The sequence below is a fragment of the Ursus maritimus genome, unplaced genomic scaffold, assembly GCF_017311325.1.
Source record: "Ursus maritimus isolate PB19 unplaced genomic scaffold, ASM1731132v1 scaffold_1, whole genome shotgun sequence".
NCBI classification, from domain to species: domain Eukaryota; kingdom Metazoa; phylum Chordata; class Mammalia; order Carnivora; family Ursidae; genus Ursus; species Ursus maritimus.
In genome coordinates, this window is record NW_024423343.1 from 53,641,185 (window position 1) to 53,661,070 (window position 19,886).

The following is a 19,886-nucleotide window of genomic DNA, read 5'->3' on the forward strand; positions in this document are numbered from 1 at the left end:
AGACTGATGCCTGGTAGAACTCCAGGCTTCACTGTGACCCAGTTTTGCTATCACAACCTTGAAGATAGACTGCATCGCCGTACCTCAGATCTGTCCCATAGCAACAGCAGGCGCTGGGGGAGACCAGAGATTAAACTGAGTCTCTGAAGTTACCTAAGGGAGGTACTGAGTCAGCTGGGCTTTATTATATTATAGTAACGCAGTGGCCAGTGCTAAAAATGACATTAACCAAACTCTTCCCACAGGAGTGGCTCAAGTGTTAAATAGACTCGACGGGAAAGCTTTTGATGATGCAGATCAACGACTTTTTGAGGTAAGAAAATAAATTTGTGAACCAAAGGCTAGTGCTGAGTCACCAATAGTCTCCTGGTTGCGGCTTGCCAAAATCTGTCAAGAGTATATCTAGAGTCGCGAAACCGCCAGCCAGCTCCACAGTGAGTACGGCCATCACCTTTCTTGTGTTTTCAAGCTTCCCTTTATTCCAGTCTGCCCCCTAGCTGGAAAGGATGGCCTTGAACAGGCATCCTTATAAACTTTGCACCAACAAAGTAACCAACATGAAAACCCCACGATTATTTTTCGTCTAGGAGAGAATACCTCACAGCTTCTTTACTAACTGGTTCTAGATCTTTCTTCCTCTTAACATTTACCTCATGGGTACGCTCGCTTGGTTTCCTCACCAAAATATTTTATAGCCTAGCCACTAAAAGAAGGTGCTTTAGTTAAATGGAATGAAATTACTAAAACCAGTCTGCAACCTAAATAAATTAAGAACACATTTGGTAAGACTGTAAGTATGTTTTTAAATTTATAAAGTCATTTCTTCACCATGACATTATATTAATAATTTTTCTCATGTGCAATGTGAGCTATAAAGTCATTACATGACAATAGTAATTAAGAATTTTAATGTGCATATTTCCCTAAGGCCTACCTCTGTGTACAATAAAATTATATTTTCGGACCCATTTCTGATGACTGCCTGCTTTCCTATTAGATTATACCAATGAGTTATTGCAATTTTTAATTAGTGGGCTTTCTCTTTCCTAGGCTTTTGTCATCTTCTGTGGCCTGGGCATCAACAATACAATTATGTACGATCAAGTGAAGAAGTCCTGGGCAAAGCAGTCTGTGGCTCTTGATGTAAGTCAGTATTTATGTCCAGATCATATGCTTAAAAGCCCTAATTTTATGAGAGAAAAAAAGTCCTTGTTATGGGACTAATTTCTCAATTTTTAATTACCTATTCATTGGGCCTTAATTATTTTAGAGTCATGTGTTTGAATTTGATGAAAGTCACAGACCCTCTCTAGAACAATGCACATATGCACACAATTTTGCATACAGTTTTGGGGAGTTCACAGATTCCTCGAAGGCCATCGTATGTTGTGCAGTTAGATATAGATTTTATGTGTTAGGTTTATTTAAAGTGAAGATGCAAAAATAATTTGTTAGGATTTATTAAAATTAAGTGCATTATGAACTTATTTTGAATATGTATAGGTAGTCTGGAAATCCATAACTTTTCTTACCGTAGAAGAAAACTTCACTGTGAAGATATGTGGCCCAGGTGGGGGAAGCTGCTCCTGTCATTCTCCAGTTCCCCCGCCACAGACACATACCCCTTCCCACCGAGAACTCCAACCTGTTTCCCAGACCTAAATTGCATCTCCCCTCAGGCTAAGTCCCAAAACAATAGTTCTCTCCGGAATCCCAGCTTGTTTCTTTTTCTCAAATGGCACAATGCTCTTTTATTTATTTACTTATTTATTTATTTATTTTGAGTTTTGATTTTTGATTTTTTTATTATTTTTTAATAATAATTTTTACTATGTTATATTAGTCATCATACAGTACATCCTTAGTTCTTGATGTAGTGTTCCATGATTCATTGTGTGCGTGTAACACCCAGTGCTCCATGCAATACGTGCACAATGCTCTTTTAAAATACTAAGATGTTAAGCTCTACTTACAGCATTAGAACAGAAACTTAAAGATTTAAAAGTATTCTGCTCCAAACCCATCATTTTTTTTAGCTGCAAGCTGAATCTATAGCATTTTTATTATTTAAATTCAATTAATTAACATATAATGTATTATTACTTAAAGAGGTAGAGGCCAGTGACTCATCAGTCTTATACAACACCCAGTGCTCATCATATTGCATGCCCTCCTTAATGTCCATCTCCCAGTTACCCATCCCCCCACCTCCCTCCCCTCCAGCAACCCTCAGTTTCTTTTGTATGATTAAGACCCGTATGGTTTGTGTCCCTCTCTGATTTCATCTTGTTTTATTTTTTCCCTTATGATCCTGTTTTGTTTCTTAAATTCCACATGAGTGAGATCATATGAAAATTGTCTTTCTCTGATTGATTTATTTTGCTTAGCATAATACCCTCTAGTTCTATCCATGTCATTGCAAATGGCAAGATTTCGTTTTTATTGATGGCTGAGTAGTATTCCACTTTATATACATACATACACACACACACACATACACACACACATATATATATAAAACTATATTTAAATATATTTTGAATATATACAAATATATTTGGAATGGACTATAGTATTCCATTTTGTGTGTGTGTGTGTATATATACATAAACATATACATATATATATATACACACATATATACATATATATATCTCACATCTTCTTTATCCATTCATCTGTTGATGGACATCTCAGCTCTTTCCACAGTTTGGCTATTGTGGACATTGCTGGTATAAACATTGGGTGCAGGTGCCCGTTTGGATCACTACATTTCCACCTTTGGGGTAAATCCCTCATAGTGCAATTGCCAGGTCATAGGGTAGCTCTATTTTCAACTTTTTGAGGAACCTCCATACTGTTTTCCAGAGTGGATGCACCAGCTTCCAGTCCCACCAGCAGTGTAGAGGGTTCCTCTTTCTCCACATCCTCGCCAACATCTGTTGTTTCCTGACTTGTTAATTTTAGCCCTTCTGATGGGTGTGAGGTGGTATCTCATCGTGGTTTTGATTTGTATTTCCCTGATGTGGAGTGATGTGGAGCATTTTTTCATGTGTCTGTTAGCCATTTGGATGTCTTCTTTGGAGAAATGTCTGTTCATGTCTCCTGCCCATTTCTTGTTTGGATTATTTGTTTTTTGAGTGTTAAGTTTGAGAAGTTCTTTATAGATTTTGGATACTAGCCCTTTATCTGATAAGACATTTGCAAATATCTTCTCCCATTCTGTCCATTGTCTTTTGGTTTTGTCGACTGTTTCCTTTGCTGTGCAAAAGCTTTTTATCTTGATGAAGTCCCAGCAGTTCATTTTTGCCTTTGTTTCTCTTGCCTTTGGAGATACGTCTAGTAAAAAGTTGCTACCACCAAGGTCACAGAGGTTGCTGCCTGTGTTCTCCTCTTGGATTTTGACGGATTCCTGTCTCACATTTAGGTCTTTCATCCGTTTTGAGTATGATGTAAAGAAATGAGTATTGAATATTTTTGTGTATAATGTAAAGAAATGATACAGTTTCATTCTTCTGCATGTGGCTGTCCAATTTTCCCAACACCATTTGTTGAAGAGACTGTCCTCTTTCCATTGGATATTCTTTCCTGCCTTGTCAAAGATTAGTTGACCATAGAGTTGAGGGTCCATTTCTGGGTTCTCTCTTCTGTTCCATTGATCTATGTATCTGTTTTTGTGCCAGTACCGTACTGTCTTAATGATACAGCTTTTTAATAGAGCTTTAAGTCGGGCATTGTGATGCCACCAGCTTTGGTTTTCTTTTTCAACATTCCTTTGGCTATTCGGGGTCTTTTCTGGTTCCATACAAATTTTAGGATTATTAGTTCCAGCTCTGTGAAAAAAGTTGATGGTATTTTGATAGGGATTGCATTGTACATATAGATTGCTCAAGGTAGCATAGACATTTTAAATATTTGCTCTTCCAATCCATGAGCATGGAATGTTTTTCCATTTCTTTGTGTTCTTCCTCAATTTCTTTCATCAGTGTTCTGTAGTTTTTAAAGTACAGATTCTTTACCTCTTTGGTTAGGTTTATTCCCAGGTATCTTATGGTTTTGAGTGCAGTTGTAAATGGGATTGATTCCTTAATTTCTCTTTCTTCAGTCACATTGTCAGTGTATAGAAATGCAACTGATTTCTGTGCATTGATTTTTCTATCCTGCCACATTGCTGAATTCCTGTAAGAGTTCTAGCAATTTTGGGGTGGAATCTTGGGGGTTTTCTACATAAAGCATCATGTCATCTGCAAAGAGTGAGAGTTTGAGTTCCTGGCCAATGCAGATGCCTTTTATTTCTTTCTGTTGTCTGATTGTTGCATCTAGGACTTCTAGTACTGTGTTGAACAACAGTGGTGATAGTGAACATCCATGCCGTGGTCTTGACCTTAGGGGGAAGCTCTCAGTTTTCCCCCATTGAGAATGACATTTACTGTGGGCTTTTCATATCCGGCTTTTATGCTATTGAGTTATGTTCCCTCTATCTCTAAACTGTGAAGAGTTTTAAGGCAGTTAACCGACTGAGCCACCCAGGCGTTCCCCCATCACCACCCCAGGCATTTTTAATAAAAAATGCCACCTTGTGCATTCTCTGAAGGTCAATATTTTCCTTCTTCTCTGGGAAGTCTTCTTCATATGAATGCTTGCCCAAACATTCAGCGCTGGCCAGAAGTACACTCTTAAGGCACCCCTTGCTCTGCATGGAGATCCCCTGCCGAGGAGGCTGCTGGCTTTACCTGAGCAGGAGGCAGTGTGGGGAGAAGATGCAGAGCCTTGTCTTTTGCATTGGTCTCATCAGTCTGGTTAGGACTGAATCCTGGTTGTTGCTTGGGATCTTGGACAACTTAACTTCTCAATCTCGGCTTTTCATGTGTTAAATGGGTATGATAAGATAGGTGTTTTTAACAGTAGAATAAAACAACACAGGGAAAGTGCTTAGGGAGTGTTTACAGTAAGCACTTCATAAAAGCTACCTGTTCTATTAACCAGAGCACTTGCTGCCCCTTAATCTGCACCAAGTTCTGCATGCTCAGCCCAAGAGTTGCTATAAAACTGCGCTGATTGAGGGGCTGAGGAAGAGGTATAATTGTTTGCTCCTTTTCTTGAGGACAATCCTTTCCTGCTTGAAGTTTGAGCTGAAAACAGATCCCTAATTTCCTAGAGACTCGGCACGCACCATGTTCCACCACGGAGCATCCCAGTAGGGTTGCAGCTGCCCTGCTGCAGTGTGTGGGGGCTCACCCCTGTGCCCCGTGGCTCGCCCCTGCACCCCATGGCTCACTTAATGCAGGCCCATTTTCTGTGGCTCCTGTCGCCCTGTAGGTTTCTACAGAAAAGTCCAGGGGGTGTAAATACAAATTTTCCAATGTCAAAAATAGCCATGCAGGTCTTCAAAAGCTATACATCACCAAGGGCAAAGCCTCCCCAAAAGACCTGTCAGGCTAGGGGTCCCTTCCCTGTTGCCACATACTGGCTACTTCAGCTCATTTTAACCTAATCCACAAATGGCAAAAAATAGCAATATGAACATATGATATACTTTCTTCTTTTCTGGCCTTTAAAAAACTGAAGTGGCTAATACATTGTCTGTATTTTGTTTAACAAGTGAATTATAAAACACTATTGTTTTGATGACTGCTTTTCTTAATTTCTCATAATTTAGTTATATAATTCTATTGTTAAAGTTCTTTTTCCTAAATATATAAAACAAATACTCTAAGACTCTTAGAGAGCAGAAATGGTCTTAAAGCTGAATAATGGAACAAAGAGAGGAATTTACTATCATTTTTAATAACTCTAGTTTTATTATCCTGATTTCCATTATACCGGAGTGCCAAGAGCTTCACGGGAAGTATACTAATGTATGTTCACATTTTCTGAGTGAAAGAATCCTATGATAAAAGGGGGAAACTTCACCTAAAGTCCAGAAGACAGAGAAAATACAGTATGAATGTAAATCAGAATATTATTTCTTCATTTTGAACATCAAGAATTGTCCTTTGGGGTGTCTTTCATAGAAAATGCAAATGAAGCCTCGCCTGACACTGATGAGAAATTTTCCAGAAAATATTAAGTCAGCGTATTAAGGGACACCTTCTACCCTTCTGTGATCAGAGGAAGGAAGGGATGAGGGTCAGACAGAGGGTGTGGAAAGGGCATATGCAATCAGGAGCCAAGCCCCATTTATTCTACATCCCCAAAGCCTCTCCCATCCATCTCTTCCTTTCCAATTGCCACAGCAGCCATCCCACTTAAGGGCTTCATTACCCCTTGACTGAGCCATTGTAATAGCCATCTATCTGTTCTTCCTAAGCCATATTTCAGATTGCATCACTCACTCAATCGCTCACTCACTCACTCACTCACAGATCCAAAATTACTCCCCCATTACTTATCAGAGTACAAACTTCCTGGCCTTTGGGGCCCTTTGAAAGCTCGTACCAAACTATCTTCCTACCCCTGGCTCTCCATTTCTCTTTTCAGAGTATTCTATGCTACTTACAAAAAACTCAACTACGTCGTATTCTCCATATCAGCCACCTGCTTCTCTGCCGTCTGATCTCTAACATCCTCTCCACTTCAGTTATTCTCTGTTCCAATTATGCTGTCACCCCCTAAAATTGTTATGTCATTCAAAGCTCAATTTAAATGTAATCTTTCCTATAAATCTTCGAATCCCACGCTTACTTGTTCCTCTCTTTGTCCCAGATTATAGTTAATTTTTTATCGTTTTCCTCTGCTAGAACGCGTGTATGTTAAAGTATGTGATTATGTCCTGTTGGGTTTTATAGATACTGGTACTCAACAAGAGTATATTGAATGAATGCATGCATGCAGCCACAGCTAGCTATTTCGGTTGGCCATATCAACATTCCAAAAGGGAAAAGCTTGGGCTGTGCTGGAAGAGCTGGCGGTCACCAGTGGTAGACTTGCTAGCCACAGACTGGCACAACATACCTCTGTATTCCCTTTCTCCTTTATAGGCCGTGAATGCCAATTGTTTCTATTTATTTATTTTCGGGGAGATCTCCTCCCAGATACCATCTCCCCTGGGCTATTTCCCTAGATGATGATTAAGGGGCCAACCTGGCTTCCTGAAGATAATTCTGCCATGCAGAATCTCCTAAGCTCCAAGGAGAAAATTTTCTCTAACTGGGTAATTGACACAATTGACTCATAGGGTGCCAACAGAATACCACTCCATTCTTTGTCCTCCCTCTTCCTTTAGACCTACCCTCTTGAACTAATCTTCCCTACTCCTGGATGAACTCTCTGGCTCTCCTCCCTTGCTCTTCTGACACACTCAGATGTTCAATAGCCTCCAAGCTCCTCTGCTTCCCAGAGATTAGAAGCCTATGGTCAGGAGAGGGTCACAGTGGGCTACTTTACTCTTCTTCACTTCACCTCCTTCCCAGGACAGGTGCAGGGAGCAGGCTGGAAGTAGGATAAAGAGCAAACTCTTACAAGACTGGTGCTGTCCTAACCTGGTTTCAAGGCCCTCTGCGTCAAGCACCAACATTCTCTTTTATTGTGAGTTGCTTTCATGAATCCTTCAGAGGGTTCTGGGGGCTAGGAATCTCCCGTTGACAGTCCCTGATATGGGTTTGCTTCTCCTGACTGACAGGTTATAATCCTCTCTCAGGTGCTGGTTTCCAGTGGCCCATGCACACCCTCCCTCTGTGGAGATCATCTTACTCCTTCAGGAAGTCCTCTTTCTTAGGATCTATTTTTGTTTTTCACTTTTATTTATTGTGGTCAAATAAACACAACATAAAGTTTACCCTTTTTAAGTGCACAGTTCACTGGCATTTAGTAAATTAACAATGTTGTGCAATCATCACCATCATCCATCTACAGAACTGTTTGCTCTTCCCAGACTAAAACTCTCTGCCCATGAAACACTAACTTCTCACTCCCCTCTCCAGCCCTTGGCAACCACTCTTCCACTTTATGTCTATGAACTTGACTCCTCTAGATACCTCATGGAAGCAGAATCATACAACATTTGCCCTTTTGTGACTAAGTCGACTTATTTCACTTAGCATAACGTCTTCAAGGTTCATTCATGTTGTACTTGTGTCAGAATTTCCTTATTTTTTAAGGCTGAATAAAATTCCACTGTAAGTATATACCATATTTTGTTCATCCATTCATTGCTCAAAGGTCAGAGCCCTTTTAAGCCTGGTTATCTTTCATGGGTCCATTCGGCCCATGGAAGTCACATGTCTTAGACCATTAGATTGCACAAAGTAGCCCTCTCCTCTTACCCACTAACCTTTACAATTTTTAGGCATGAATCAGTGACTAGTCTGTTCCTACACCACACTCTGGGGGTATACATATTAGGTTCTACATGTGGTTTTCTGGAAGGAACCCTTAAAAAACCCTAACTAAAAGATTTTCAATATTGGGCCCTCTCATGAATTGTTTTCCTTGTCTCATACAATGCAGAGATGGGGAATGAGCACCTTAGCTTGAAGCTAGCAGAAGTGGGTTGGGGCATCTTCTTTCTAAGTCCTGTATTGGTAGCCTAGGTGGCCTAGCACCTCCCTTTAGAATGTGGTATCTGTTGTTCTCAACTATTAAGTCAGACAGAAAGAGTCCCATTTAAACATGCTGTTATCTACCAAAATGAGTTTCCAGACCTAGTTATTGCCCAACCATGATCCAATGATTGTCCGAATGATAAATGTCTACCCTTGGAAGATCCTTGTTTATTCGCAGGTTCATTGGCTACAGGTTATCAATTATAAGGCCAAATGCAACACTCAGCAGAAGTGGAATTGTTCTCATTTGTAAAATCTTCTTTACTGAAGACATGTTGCATTGTGTAAACACTTCTTTTGAAGAAAGGATAAAAAGGAAACCCAAATGAACTACTTCCCTGAGTGGTTATAAGGTCATTAGTTCCCCATTGTAGCTACTACTACCTCTTAAGTTACTTTTAAAACAGACAACACTTTGCTGGGGTGCCTGGGTAGCGCAGTCGTTAGGCGTCTGCCTTTGGCTCAGGGCGTGATCCCGGCGTTCTGGGATCGAGTCCCACATCGGGCTCCTCTGCTGGGAGCCTGCTTCTTCCTCTCCCACTCCCCCTGCTGGTGTTCCCTCTCTCGCCGGCTGTCTCTATCCCTGTCAAATAAATAAAATCTTAAAAATAAATAAATAAATAAAAAATCTTAAAACAGACAACACTTTGGAAACTGTTCTTTATGAAAATTTCTGGCTCTTAACTGAGCTAGTTTATAAATTATGACCAAATAATTGTAGCTTTCTAAAAGGCCCTAAGAGAATAATCATGCCAACTTTCTTGAACTTCTTTGGATATAAGGTACAGGAAAGACCAATTAAACAGATACTGTGGGCTTCCACTTTTCACTTGCTACTTTGAACACAGGGTTCAGACAGAAACCAGGGAAACAAATAGGGTGATTGATTGCTTTTCTGTGAGGGCTACTGAAGAGTAGGGGCCTCGAACTTTCAGGTCCCAGGCTTGAGAGCAAGGGGGGAGCAGCCATTTCATCCTGCCCATCAGTCCTGAAAGCCTTCAGGGAGCAAAACAGCACCACCTAGTGGAGGCCGGAGCCTTGTACACTAAGCCCCAACTCCCTCGCCCTGGAGACCCCTTTCCACTGAACCGAGTCAGCCTGAGAATCAGCGCTCGGGCCCCTCCCCCAGAAGACCAGCGCGGGCATCTAGCTCACACTAAGCTTCAGCTCTAGGGGAAATAAGATTGAGCTCCCTTTTTACTTTTATTCTTTATTTATTTTATTTTTATTATTTTTTCATTTATTTTCTTATATTCTCCAGTTCCCTTTTTAATTTTTTAATTTTTTTTAAATTTATATGTATAGTTTCATATTTTTTTACTTTTTTGTCTACTTTCATTGTATTGTATTGTATTGTATTTTTTATTTGGGGATCTAGATTCTTTTAACAAGCAGACCAAAACCCACTCAGGATCTGTGTTTTGTTTTGGTTTTGGTTTTGGTTGGTTTGGTTTGGTTTCTTGTTTTGTGTTACTGTTTTTCTTGGGGGATTTCCCCCCTTTTTCTTTGTTTTTTTGTTTTGTTTTGTTTGTTTTGCTGTTCTTTTTTCTATTCTTTTCTTTTCTGGACAAAATGACAAGACAAAGGAATTCACCCCAAAAGAAAGAACCCAAGGTAGAACTCATGGCCAGGGATTTAATCACTACAAGCACAAGTAAGATGTCTGAGCTAGAATTTAAAACAGCAATTATAAGGATACTAGCTGGGCTTGGAAAAAGCGTAGAAGACACCAGAGAATCCCTTACTACAGAGATAAAAGAACTAAAATCTAGTCAGGCCAAGATTAAAAATGCTATAACTGAGATGCAAACCCAAATGGAGGCCATAAAAATCAGGATGGACGAAACACAGGAATGAATCAGTGATATAGAAGGTAGAATTATGGAAAATAATGAAGCCGAAAAGAAGAGGGAAAGAAAGGTAATGAACCACGAAGGTAGACTTAGAGTACTCAGTGCCTCAGTGAAACATAATAGCATTCATATCATAGGAGTCCCAGAGGACGAAGAGAGAGATAAAGTGCAGAAAGTGTTCCCCCATGCCTCTTCCCAGAGACACCCACCACCACTCCTAGAGATAATCACTGTTCTGATTTTTCTACCATTGATTAGTTTTACACATTCTAGAATTTCACATAAATTAAATTATACAATATGAAATCTTTTGTTTAATGCTTCTTTCAGCCAGTGCAATGCATTTGAGAGTCACCCATATTGGGTATGTATGTAAGTTTATTCCTTTTAATTGATAATTAGTATTTCATTATGGGATTATACCACAATTTGTTTATCCATTCTCCCATTGATCAATACACAGGCTATTTCCAATTTGGGCTCTATGAATGAAGCTGTATGAATATTTTTGTAAAAATTATTTTTGTAAACATATGCTTTTATTTCTCTTGGGCTAAATTCTAGTACTAGAATTACTAAATCAAAAGGTCAGTGTATATTTAGTTTTATTTTTTTAAGATTTATTTATTTATTTTGGAGAGAGAGAGAAAGAAAAAGGAAGAAAGAAAAGAAAAGAGTGAGTGCAGGGAGGGGCAAAGGGTGAGAATCCTCAAGCAGACTCCCCTGCTGAGCACAGAGCCCAACACAGGGCTCAGTCTCACAACCCATGAGATCATGACCTGAGCCAAAACCAAGAGTCAGACACTTAACCAACTGAGCCACCAGGCACCCTGTATATTAGTTTTATAAGAAAACGTCAGATATGTTTTTCTTCCAATGTGGGAAGTACCATTGTACTTTACCTATCTAGTAACTATGAAAGTTTTAGTTGTTTCACAGTCTCATCAGTATTTGGTGCCATCATTGTTTTTAATTCTAGCCATTTTCGTAAATATGTAGTGATATTTTATTGTGGTTTTAATTTTAAATATACAATATACAGCAATATAAATATAAAAAATTACAACTAATAAAGTTCTGCATTTTTATGTGTTTATTTACCATTTATATATCTTTTGTGAACTCCCAAATTTCTGCCCACTTATAACTGGATTGCTTGCCTTTGTATTACTGGATGGTAGGACTTCTGTATATATCCTGGATACTGATCCTTGGTCCAATATATGTGTTCTAAATGTTTTCTCCAAATCTGTATCTTGCTTATTCATTTTCTTCATGGTGTCTTTTGATGAGCAGCTGTTTTCATTTTGGTGAAGTCTAATTTGTCATTTCTTTCAGTTTTAAGTTTATTACTTTCTGTGGTATAAAAAAACCTTTGCCTGCCCACAAATCAAGAATATGTTTTCATCTAAAAGCTTTATGGTCTTAGGTTTTACATTTGGCTCTATGATCCATCTCAGTAATCTTTGTACATGGTGGCAGTTGAGGTTCATTTTATTATACATCCTATTTATTAAACTGTTCTTTTTTCTCCATTGGATCATTTTAGCACCTTTGTTGAAGAACAAATGACTAGAAGTGTCAGTCCACTTCTGGCCTCTCTATTCTTTTCCAATGATTTGTCAATCCTGAACTCTTGCATTAAAAAAAAAAAAAAGATCTTTATGAACTCCAATCAGCATATAAATTCTGCTATTATAATTTGGACTCCCTTGAAATTTTCCCGTATGTTAACCAGTCCCATTTGCATGTTGTTGGCTGTGTATTCAATCCCTGAATAAGTATTTGTTGAGGTACTTTGTGGTGGATACTGTTCTAGGTACTGAGGATTCAGCAGTAAGCAAACAAGTAATATTCCTATTCTCATGCACCTTATATTCTATGGGAAAAGACAAGCAGTAGATAAGTAAACAAATAAGTTAGCAAGATAAATTCATGATGATGTGTCATAAAGAAAACAAAGCAAGATGCTTTAATAAAGAGTAACTGGAAATAGGTGCTATTGCAGTTCCGTCCAGGAGAAAGTGACAGTTGACCTTTGTTATCTCATTCTTTGTTTTTTACAACTTAACCCAGACCTATTTTACCTATATGGTTTTCTGCTCTAGCTTCTTATATCTTATTGAAGACACTAAGCATAATATTTCTGAAAGGTAATGGCCCTTGCATGGGATGCTATCAGAGGTATATTTTCTCTGAGTTTTCAGGGTGATGTCCCCTTTCCCTTGGACTTCAGTGTTTACCAACTGGCAAGGCTTTGTAACTGGCCTTAGCCCTCTCTCTCACTGTCCACTTACATACTATTGAATTCCCCAAGAGAGCCACAGTGGAGCCCTTCAAAGCGTGGGACCCAGGCAGGGGACTTGGACTGCCAGGGTCTCAAGCAATACAGACAAAGGCTTCGTACTTCATGGTTCTGGTCCTTTTCTCCCTGAATGGGGCTCTTCTTTCTAGATCCCTATGCATTGCCTCCACGGATCTCAGTATCTGGTTCCACTGTGCTAGCCCAGCCACCATTCTCTCTTCCATATCCACTCTTGCCCACCTCCAGTCCATCCTCTACACAACAACCAGGGTCAGGTTCTACATGTAAGGAGGATCCCTTTATGTAAGTTCAAGAACAGGCAAAACTACATCATATAACAAGGGAATGAGTACCTCAAAAGTTGGAGTGGTGGTCACCTCTGGGGTGGGATATAATTGAGAAGCGTCTTCCAAGATGACAATGATGGGAAATCTAACCAGATCATGTCAGTCTCTTGCCTAAAAACCCTCAGTGTCTTCCCATTGACTATAATAAAATCCTTTATAAGCCCACAAGGCCCTGGATGGCCTGGCCGCTGCCCAGCACTCCTACCTCATCTCAGGTCACCCCTGCCTCACTCACATTATCCTTACAAGCAACTTCGCCTTCTGCCCAAAATATCTTCCCTTCACCCTTGGACTGGCTAATTTCTTTTTATTTTCCAGGTCTTGCCTTAATTATCATCTCAGCAAGTCTGTCTCTAACCAACTTTTGTGCCACCTCCCACACTCGGCCCACCCCCATTTTTGCTCAGCATTTTGCTAATTGACTCTGTAGCAATTATTTCAATGCATATGTTTGCCTGGTTAGTACTGCTGAAACAGAAGTTCCATTAAGACAAGGACCGTGTGCACAGTGCTTGGCTCAAATTAAGTCCTCAGTAGATATTTCTTGGTTGAATGAATGGCTCATGATCTAGACACCCCAACTGCGTTAACGCTGTTCCCTGACTTACTCCCTCAAATCTCATCTGATCTCTATGGCCACCAACTTTAGCTCAGACAGATTAAAAATTGCCCTTTTTAGTCTTACTTTTGGACTTCCCTTTCCTCCATGGCAACCAGTCACCCTAGTCAGGTTGACATTGGCTCCCAGTAGGCCTGGCCCTCCTTACTCCTTTCACTCCAGAGGGAGCTCCCAGCAAAACCATGCTGCATCAGACATAAAGTTCTCCATGCTTCCTGCATAGCCACTGCAAATAAGCAATGTATCTTTCTCCCAAATCAGCAACCACAGAAGCCTTGTTGATTATGCAAAACCCATAAGGGAAGAGGTATAGAAAATAAATATATATATAAATATTCAAAAATGGGCTACTTAGAATTATGCCATTAAGTGAAATCAGACTACTAATAGTTCCAGATATGTAAATTATAGATTTGAAAAGCCATTGGCACATATTATAGTTGTTTTAAACACAGTAATAACCAACCCAAGTTGCTCAGTTAGTCTAGAAAAATGTTACATTCTCCTCTGTTGGAATTAACAAACAAGAAAAACAAGTAAGCAAGGAGTTCATTAGAAAAGCATTTGTGAAACATTAATACATATAATAACCTACATGATTAAGAAAAACAGCCTCACATTAAAACAAAATGTGGGGAGTAATGCAATTATGGGAAAGGAACACTTATTTTGAAGCAGTTATAAATTATAGTCCATTATGTGTATATATAGAATCATATTGAATCCACTAAGAATTAATCCAAAAGAAACCTTTTTCATTTAAGTGTTAGTAGCTGAGATCTTTAATGAGAGACTACTAAAAACTGTTATAACTTGGAAGAATTATTACCACATACAACTTTTTCAAAAGAAATAAGGTGTTTCTTTCACCCTAAGGACATTGAAATGATTGACATTAGTAACTAAGCAATTCGTTAAAATTATGCAACAGAAAAAAAGCCAATCATAATCCTTCACTTAAAATAATTTTCTCTGTAGGTCTCAGAATATGTTTAGTCAAGTCAACAATATTTAATGAGCATATACTACACATACTATAAATGCTAAATATAAAGAATATTTAATAAGCATATACTGTAATCCCACTTATTTGGAGATCCTGCCTACCAAACACAACTCTTTGAAACTCAAAAGGGAATCAGAAAATAAGTGAAAGTCGAATGAACACCATAAAATTCATATACTAGAATTCATACATTGGACTCATCTACTCCGATTTCACAATTCTAACACAACTTGCTATTTGATTGCTTAATCTGTTGTGATACTTATTAGAGCTCATGACCAAATATTTCTGATTCCATCCATTTTGAGCCTCTGGTAGGGTTACACTTTTGCACCCCCTTGAAGTTAAATGGAGCCACGAAACTTGCTCTGGCCAATGAAATGTGAATGGAAAATGCAGATATCTCCACCCTTTTACTGATGAGGAAACTGAGCCTCAGATAGGGTAAACCATTAGGCTAAAGTTAGAGGGCTTGTGGAGCCAGCATTATGAGCTCAGGCAGTCTGACTCCAAAGCCCCCTATGCTCAACTGCCAAGCTATACTGCTTCCCACTGTTACTATACTGAGTAATGACAAATTAAGAAAACAAAACTTCACTAAATGAAAGGAAATGGCCTGCCTTAAGAATTGCTGCAAATAATCCATAAATTAATTAATCCACATAAGCAAAATCAAGTACTACTATTGACTCCTTTAAATAAGGAGAGAATGCGATCATTCTAGTGGCAATTCAGGGGATGAATTCTGATTTCTGTGCTCAGAAATGTCGTAGAGTGGACTTATGTGATGACATGATTTTAAACAGGATCTTGACCAAATTGCTTTCATAAGCCAAAATGAAACTAATTTCACTTTTTGTATTTGGAAATTTTGTATTTCCATTTTCAACAGAATTAAGAAATGAAAAGAAATCTAGTTACAGGAAGTGTAATAGTAAAATAAAGCTAAGGAAACATTTTAAATAAAGAAGCTGTTCAGATGACACTGGAATTTGGGAGAATATCCAAACAAACTTTATCTCTTTCCTCTCTATTCACTCCAACATCCAACCAGTCATGTCCACTCTAATCTAGGCATTTTTAACCTGGAATCCATGGGTGAGATTTAGACCAGTGGTTCTTGAGGTGTGGTTCCCAGACCAGCAACATCAGCCTTACCTGCGAACTTGTTAGAAATACAAACACTCTGGCCCCACTGCAGACCTGCTGACCCAGTAACTCTGGAGGCAGGGCCCAGCATCTGTGTGCTGATGGACACTAAAGTTTGAGAACCACTGAGCTAATGAATGACTTAAGGTGTGTATGAGAACTTCTGATATATAACAACATGGGTGAAATATTATCTAACTATAGGTACCAGCATTTTATGGGAAAATCCTTGACAAAGCCCTCTTGGGGGTAGTAGAGATATGAGGGAATAGGCTTTGACTGCCTCCAGCAACCAGAGGGTGTGGAAGACATTCTGTGTGAGAAAGGGAGAGAATTTTGTTATTTTACATTTGAAATGGAGGGAGAAAGGAGAAAAGGTAAAAGGGAAGAATACGTTGGAGGCTAGCCAGAAAAATGAAGAGAGGCTGAAACTTATGAGGTTAAGGGTCAGTGAAATGCCCCATTGGTGGAAGAAAGCAAGAGACATTTTGGGAATGGTGAGGCTGGCATTTGATTTGAAATGAAGTAATCCCATCATTTGTTTTTCAGAAAGAAAAAGAGGGGGGAAGAGAGAGAGGAAGGAGAGGAGGAGGAAGGGGGAAGAGAGAAGGAGGGAGAGAGAGAAGGAAGGAGGAAAGATCAAGAAGAGAAAACCTTCTTCATGATCTGCTGAACTCATGAATGCTTGATGTGAGTGGACCTTTTAATGAAAATTGAAGAGGGAGTTGAATCTCACATTTCTGTAGGATGGATACAGCATAAAAATACATAGGAACTTGAAGGCTAAGATACGAATGTAAACCTGTCAAGAATTTGCAGATACTTTGAAAAAGGCTTTGAATTTCTATAGTATTACATGGTTTTAGAGGTTCAAGTCAATCTTACCTAAGTTTTGAAAGACTAGCTGTAGTTGACACTTGGAATACATTACATAAATCATGGATTACATAGAGTGGCAAGTCCCAGTTGAAGGTTGATGTTGTTTTGCTTATTTAATGCTCCTTAACCAACTATCCTAAAATTGAGTGGCTTAAAATACACATTTTTCTCATGATCTTATGGATCAGGAATCCCAAAAGGGCTGGAGTAGCTGGTTCATCTCAGAGCCACGTGGTATCAGCTGGGGTGCCTGGGGCTGGAGGATTATTTTAAGATGGCTTCTTCACTCACTCACATGTGTGGCTTCATGGTGCTCCTTGGCTTCTCTCTCCTTGCACTTGGACTTCATCCTTCAGGCTTCTTCATGTGCCTGGAGCTTCTCACAGGGTAAACAGACCTTATACACAGTGGTTCAGGGCTACAAGAGAGAATGTTTCATGGGCTGGGCAATAGAAGCTTCCAGTCACTTAAAGCCTGGGCCCAGTACAACTAGTACAGCATCACTACTATATATTATGTTATTAGCGAAGCAGTCACACACCCTACCTGGAATCAAGAGGAAAGGACATAGACTCCACCTCTCATGGGAAGAGTGACAAAGGATGTGTGACCTCCTTAATCTCTGCAGATAATAATTTGCATGTAGTTGCAGAGTACCTGTTAAGTTTCAGGATTTATGTAATACAAAATATGTTATCCTCTGGCAAGTGTACCTGTACCAATATTTATCAACTTATAGGCAAAGGTGAAAGATAGTTTGGGTAGCTACCAAATGAATGTCAGTGTTGTCATTATAGCCTAGCTAATGGGTACTATTTATAATTATGAACATATTATAAAGGCTTGCTTTTCAAGATTAGGTTGAAATTTGGAGTGTTGTTACCAATATTAACATTTTAATTTGGTAATGACATCGAATAATCAGGTTAAGCCTTTGCTTTGGGTGAAGAAGAGATGAATATACACCTCATCCTAAGTTGAGGGCTCTCTCAAACCAATGGAGATGTTGACTCCACACCTTTGAATGAAACAAATGCAAGAATGGCATGTCTGTTCTGTCAAGAAGATTAATTAATAGAGAATCCAGCCAAGATAAGCAGGTCTCACACTGACCTAAAAGTGTAAACTAATATGGGGACATCATTGTCAAGGTAGGTTTCAGAACACCAGGCTCTTTGAAAAACTTCTACTTAAATCCCACTGAACACAATTTAGTAGATGCTTTTATATTCTTTCTGTTTCTATATGAAACAGGAGTCTTGTTATTTCAAAACTAAGATGATTCTTTTAAGCACCCACTAAAATGGACCCAGTAGGAACTTGATACTTTCTTGTAATCACAGTTTCTTATACTCTATGCTAATTAGTCCTACTGGTCAAGTGGAGAGCTTTTAGCCTCTTACATAAGAAGGTCATTGTTTCTTATATTCCAGAGGGCCAGCAGCTGGCTATAGAGCTAATAGGCTTATTGTCAGTACAAATTATACCCAATACAAAATGAAATTGAAAATCAAAATTACATCCATGTTTTAGGTACAAACCTAATCATTTAAATTTAGACATCTATGATTTTCTCAAAATATATCTTTGCAGCTCTTTCATCAAGAGAGCCTTGGACTGAATGAGTTTGATCCAGAGGCTCATTTCTTATATTCTGGTGTTTTCAGGGATTGCACGTACGTAGCACAAATGCCACCGCTCTTCCCGCCCAATGCCTATTGAAGACATCAGTAATCAGTCACAGCACACCTTCCCACTGAGCTCCTCCATAAGCCTCAACAACCATTTTCAGCACAGTGGTTCATACGATTACTAGCAGACAAATAAAATTGAGGTCCCAGGTAAAATTTATTTGGCAGGATGGGGAAAGGAAGCCCAAAATGTCTATCACAATGGCTTACACATAGTAAGCACCACATAAATATGTGTTGATATAAACTACAGATGTGGCCCTTCTTTCCTGCATGCAGTAGTTAAAAAGCAGCTGATCTTAAAGTTAGGCTGACAATTGAGTATTTTACTTATTACCCCAGATCCAGCAGGTATCTTCATTCTACGTTAAATTAAAAAAAGATCAAATCTGTTTTAGATTTTTTAAAATATTTTTTTATGACAGGGGCGCCTAGATGGCTCAGTCGGTTGAGCATCTGACTCCGGATTTTGGCTCAGGTCATGATCGTAGGGTTCTAGGATGGACCCCCCCACACACACCTAGGGCTCCTCACTCAGCAGGGAGTCTGCTTGTCTCTCTCTCCCTCTGCTCTCTCTCTCAGTCTCTCTCTCTCTCTCAAATAAATAAACCTTCAAAAAAATATTTTTTATGACCGATACATTCTGAAGGTCATGGTAACAGGTCACATAGCAGACGCAGGTTTCTGAAGTCCCTTTGTGAACATTTCATTCCATGAAAGAGCAAGCAGTTTCTCAAATACTTGACAGTAGAAACTGATGATCTCTCCGTTTCTACGCATTCATTCAGTGGAAGTATCTGTGAAGCCTGTCATCCCCTTGTTAAGAAATCCTGGAGTATGGTTCTTACTCAGAGGGCACTTCTGTTTGGTCATTCCAAGTAAATAGGCTTTCTGTTCCTTGTGGGTCGTCATCATCCTTGGCTGGAAGCCCAAGGCTGCTAGCGAAACTTCTTTATTTCTTTGGAGCTCATCAACATAAATTATTTGGGACTTTACTTTGGATCAGCTTAACTTAACTCTGATATCAGTTTAGCTTCCAAGTGCCACCAAGTGCCACTTTTGCCATCAGGGCCATAAACATTTCGGTAAATATTTATGCGGTCCTTTTCTGTCGGAGACAGCCTGTCTGCGGCCTCAGCAAGGGCTGTCTTCCTGCTCCCTATTAAGTAGTTCTTTGCGTTTGTGCTCCCCTCAGCCAGTATCTGTAATGGTCCATTTCTCATTTTAGGAGCAAATGAGTGCCCAGATCTACAATAAATTAACATTCAAAACTATTGATGTGAGAGATTTGCCGTCAGCTTCTCAGGGGCAGTTCCTGAGAATTGAAGGCGAGCATCGGCTCTGGTCTTGAACCGCGTGTGGCAGAGGGCACGGCTTGGTACGGCGGGCCTGTTTCATAGCTCTGCTCATTGTTTTCCTTTTGAAATGTAATTAATTGTGTTTTCCTACTGTAGAAGCCCGACACAAAAACATGAGTTCTTTACACTGTTGTTC

The 19,886-nt window shown here is 39.4% G+C and overlaps 1 protein-coding gene across 1 annotated transcript in view; it reads left to right on the forward strand.

The window, feature by feature from the left end:
- PDE11A (phosphodiesterase 11A) overlaps positions 1-19,886 on the forward strand; it is a 357,140-nt gene that overhangs the window by 199,316 nt on the left and 137,938 nt on the right. The window contains exons 8-9 of the mRNA XM_008687179.2: positions 246-313; positions 1,051-1,143. Of these exons, the coding sequence (XP_008685401.2) occupies positions 246-313; positions 1,051-1,143 (161 nt within the window). The remainder of the gene's footprint in view (positions 1-245; positions 314-1,050; positions 1,144-19,886) is intronic.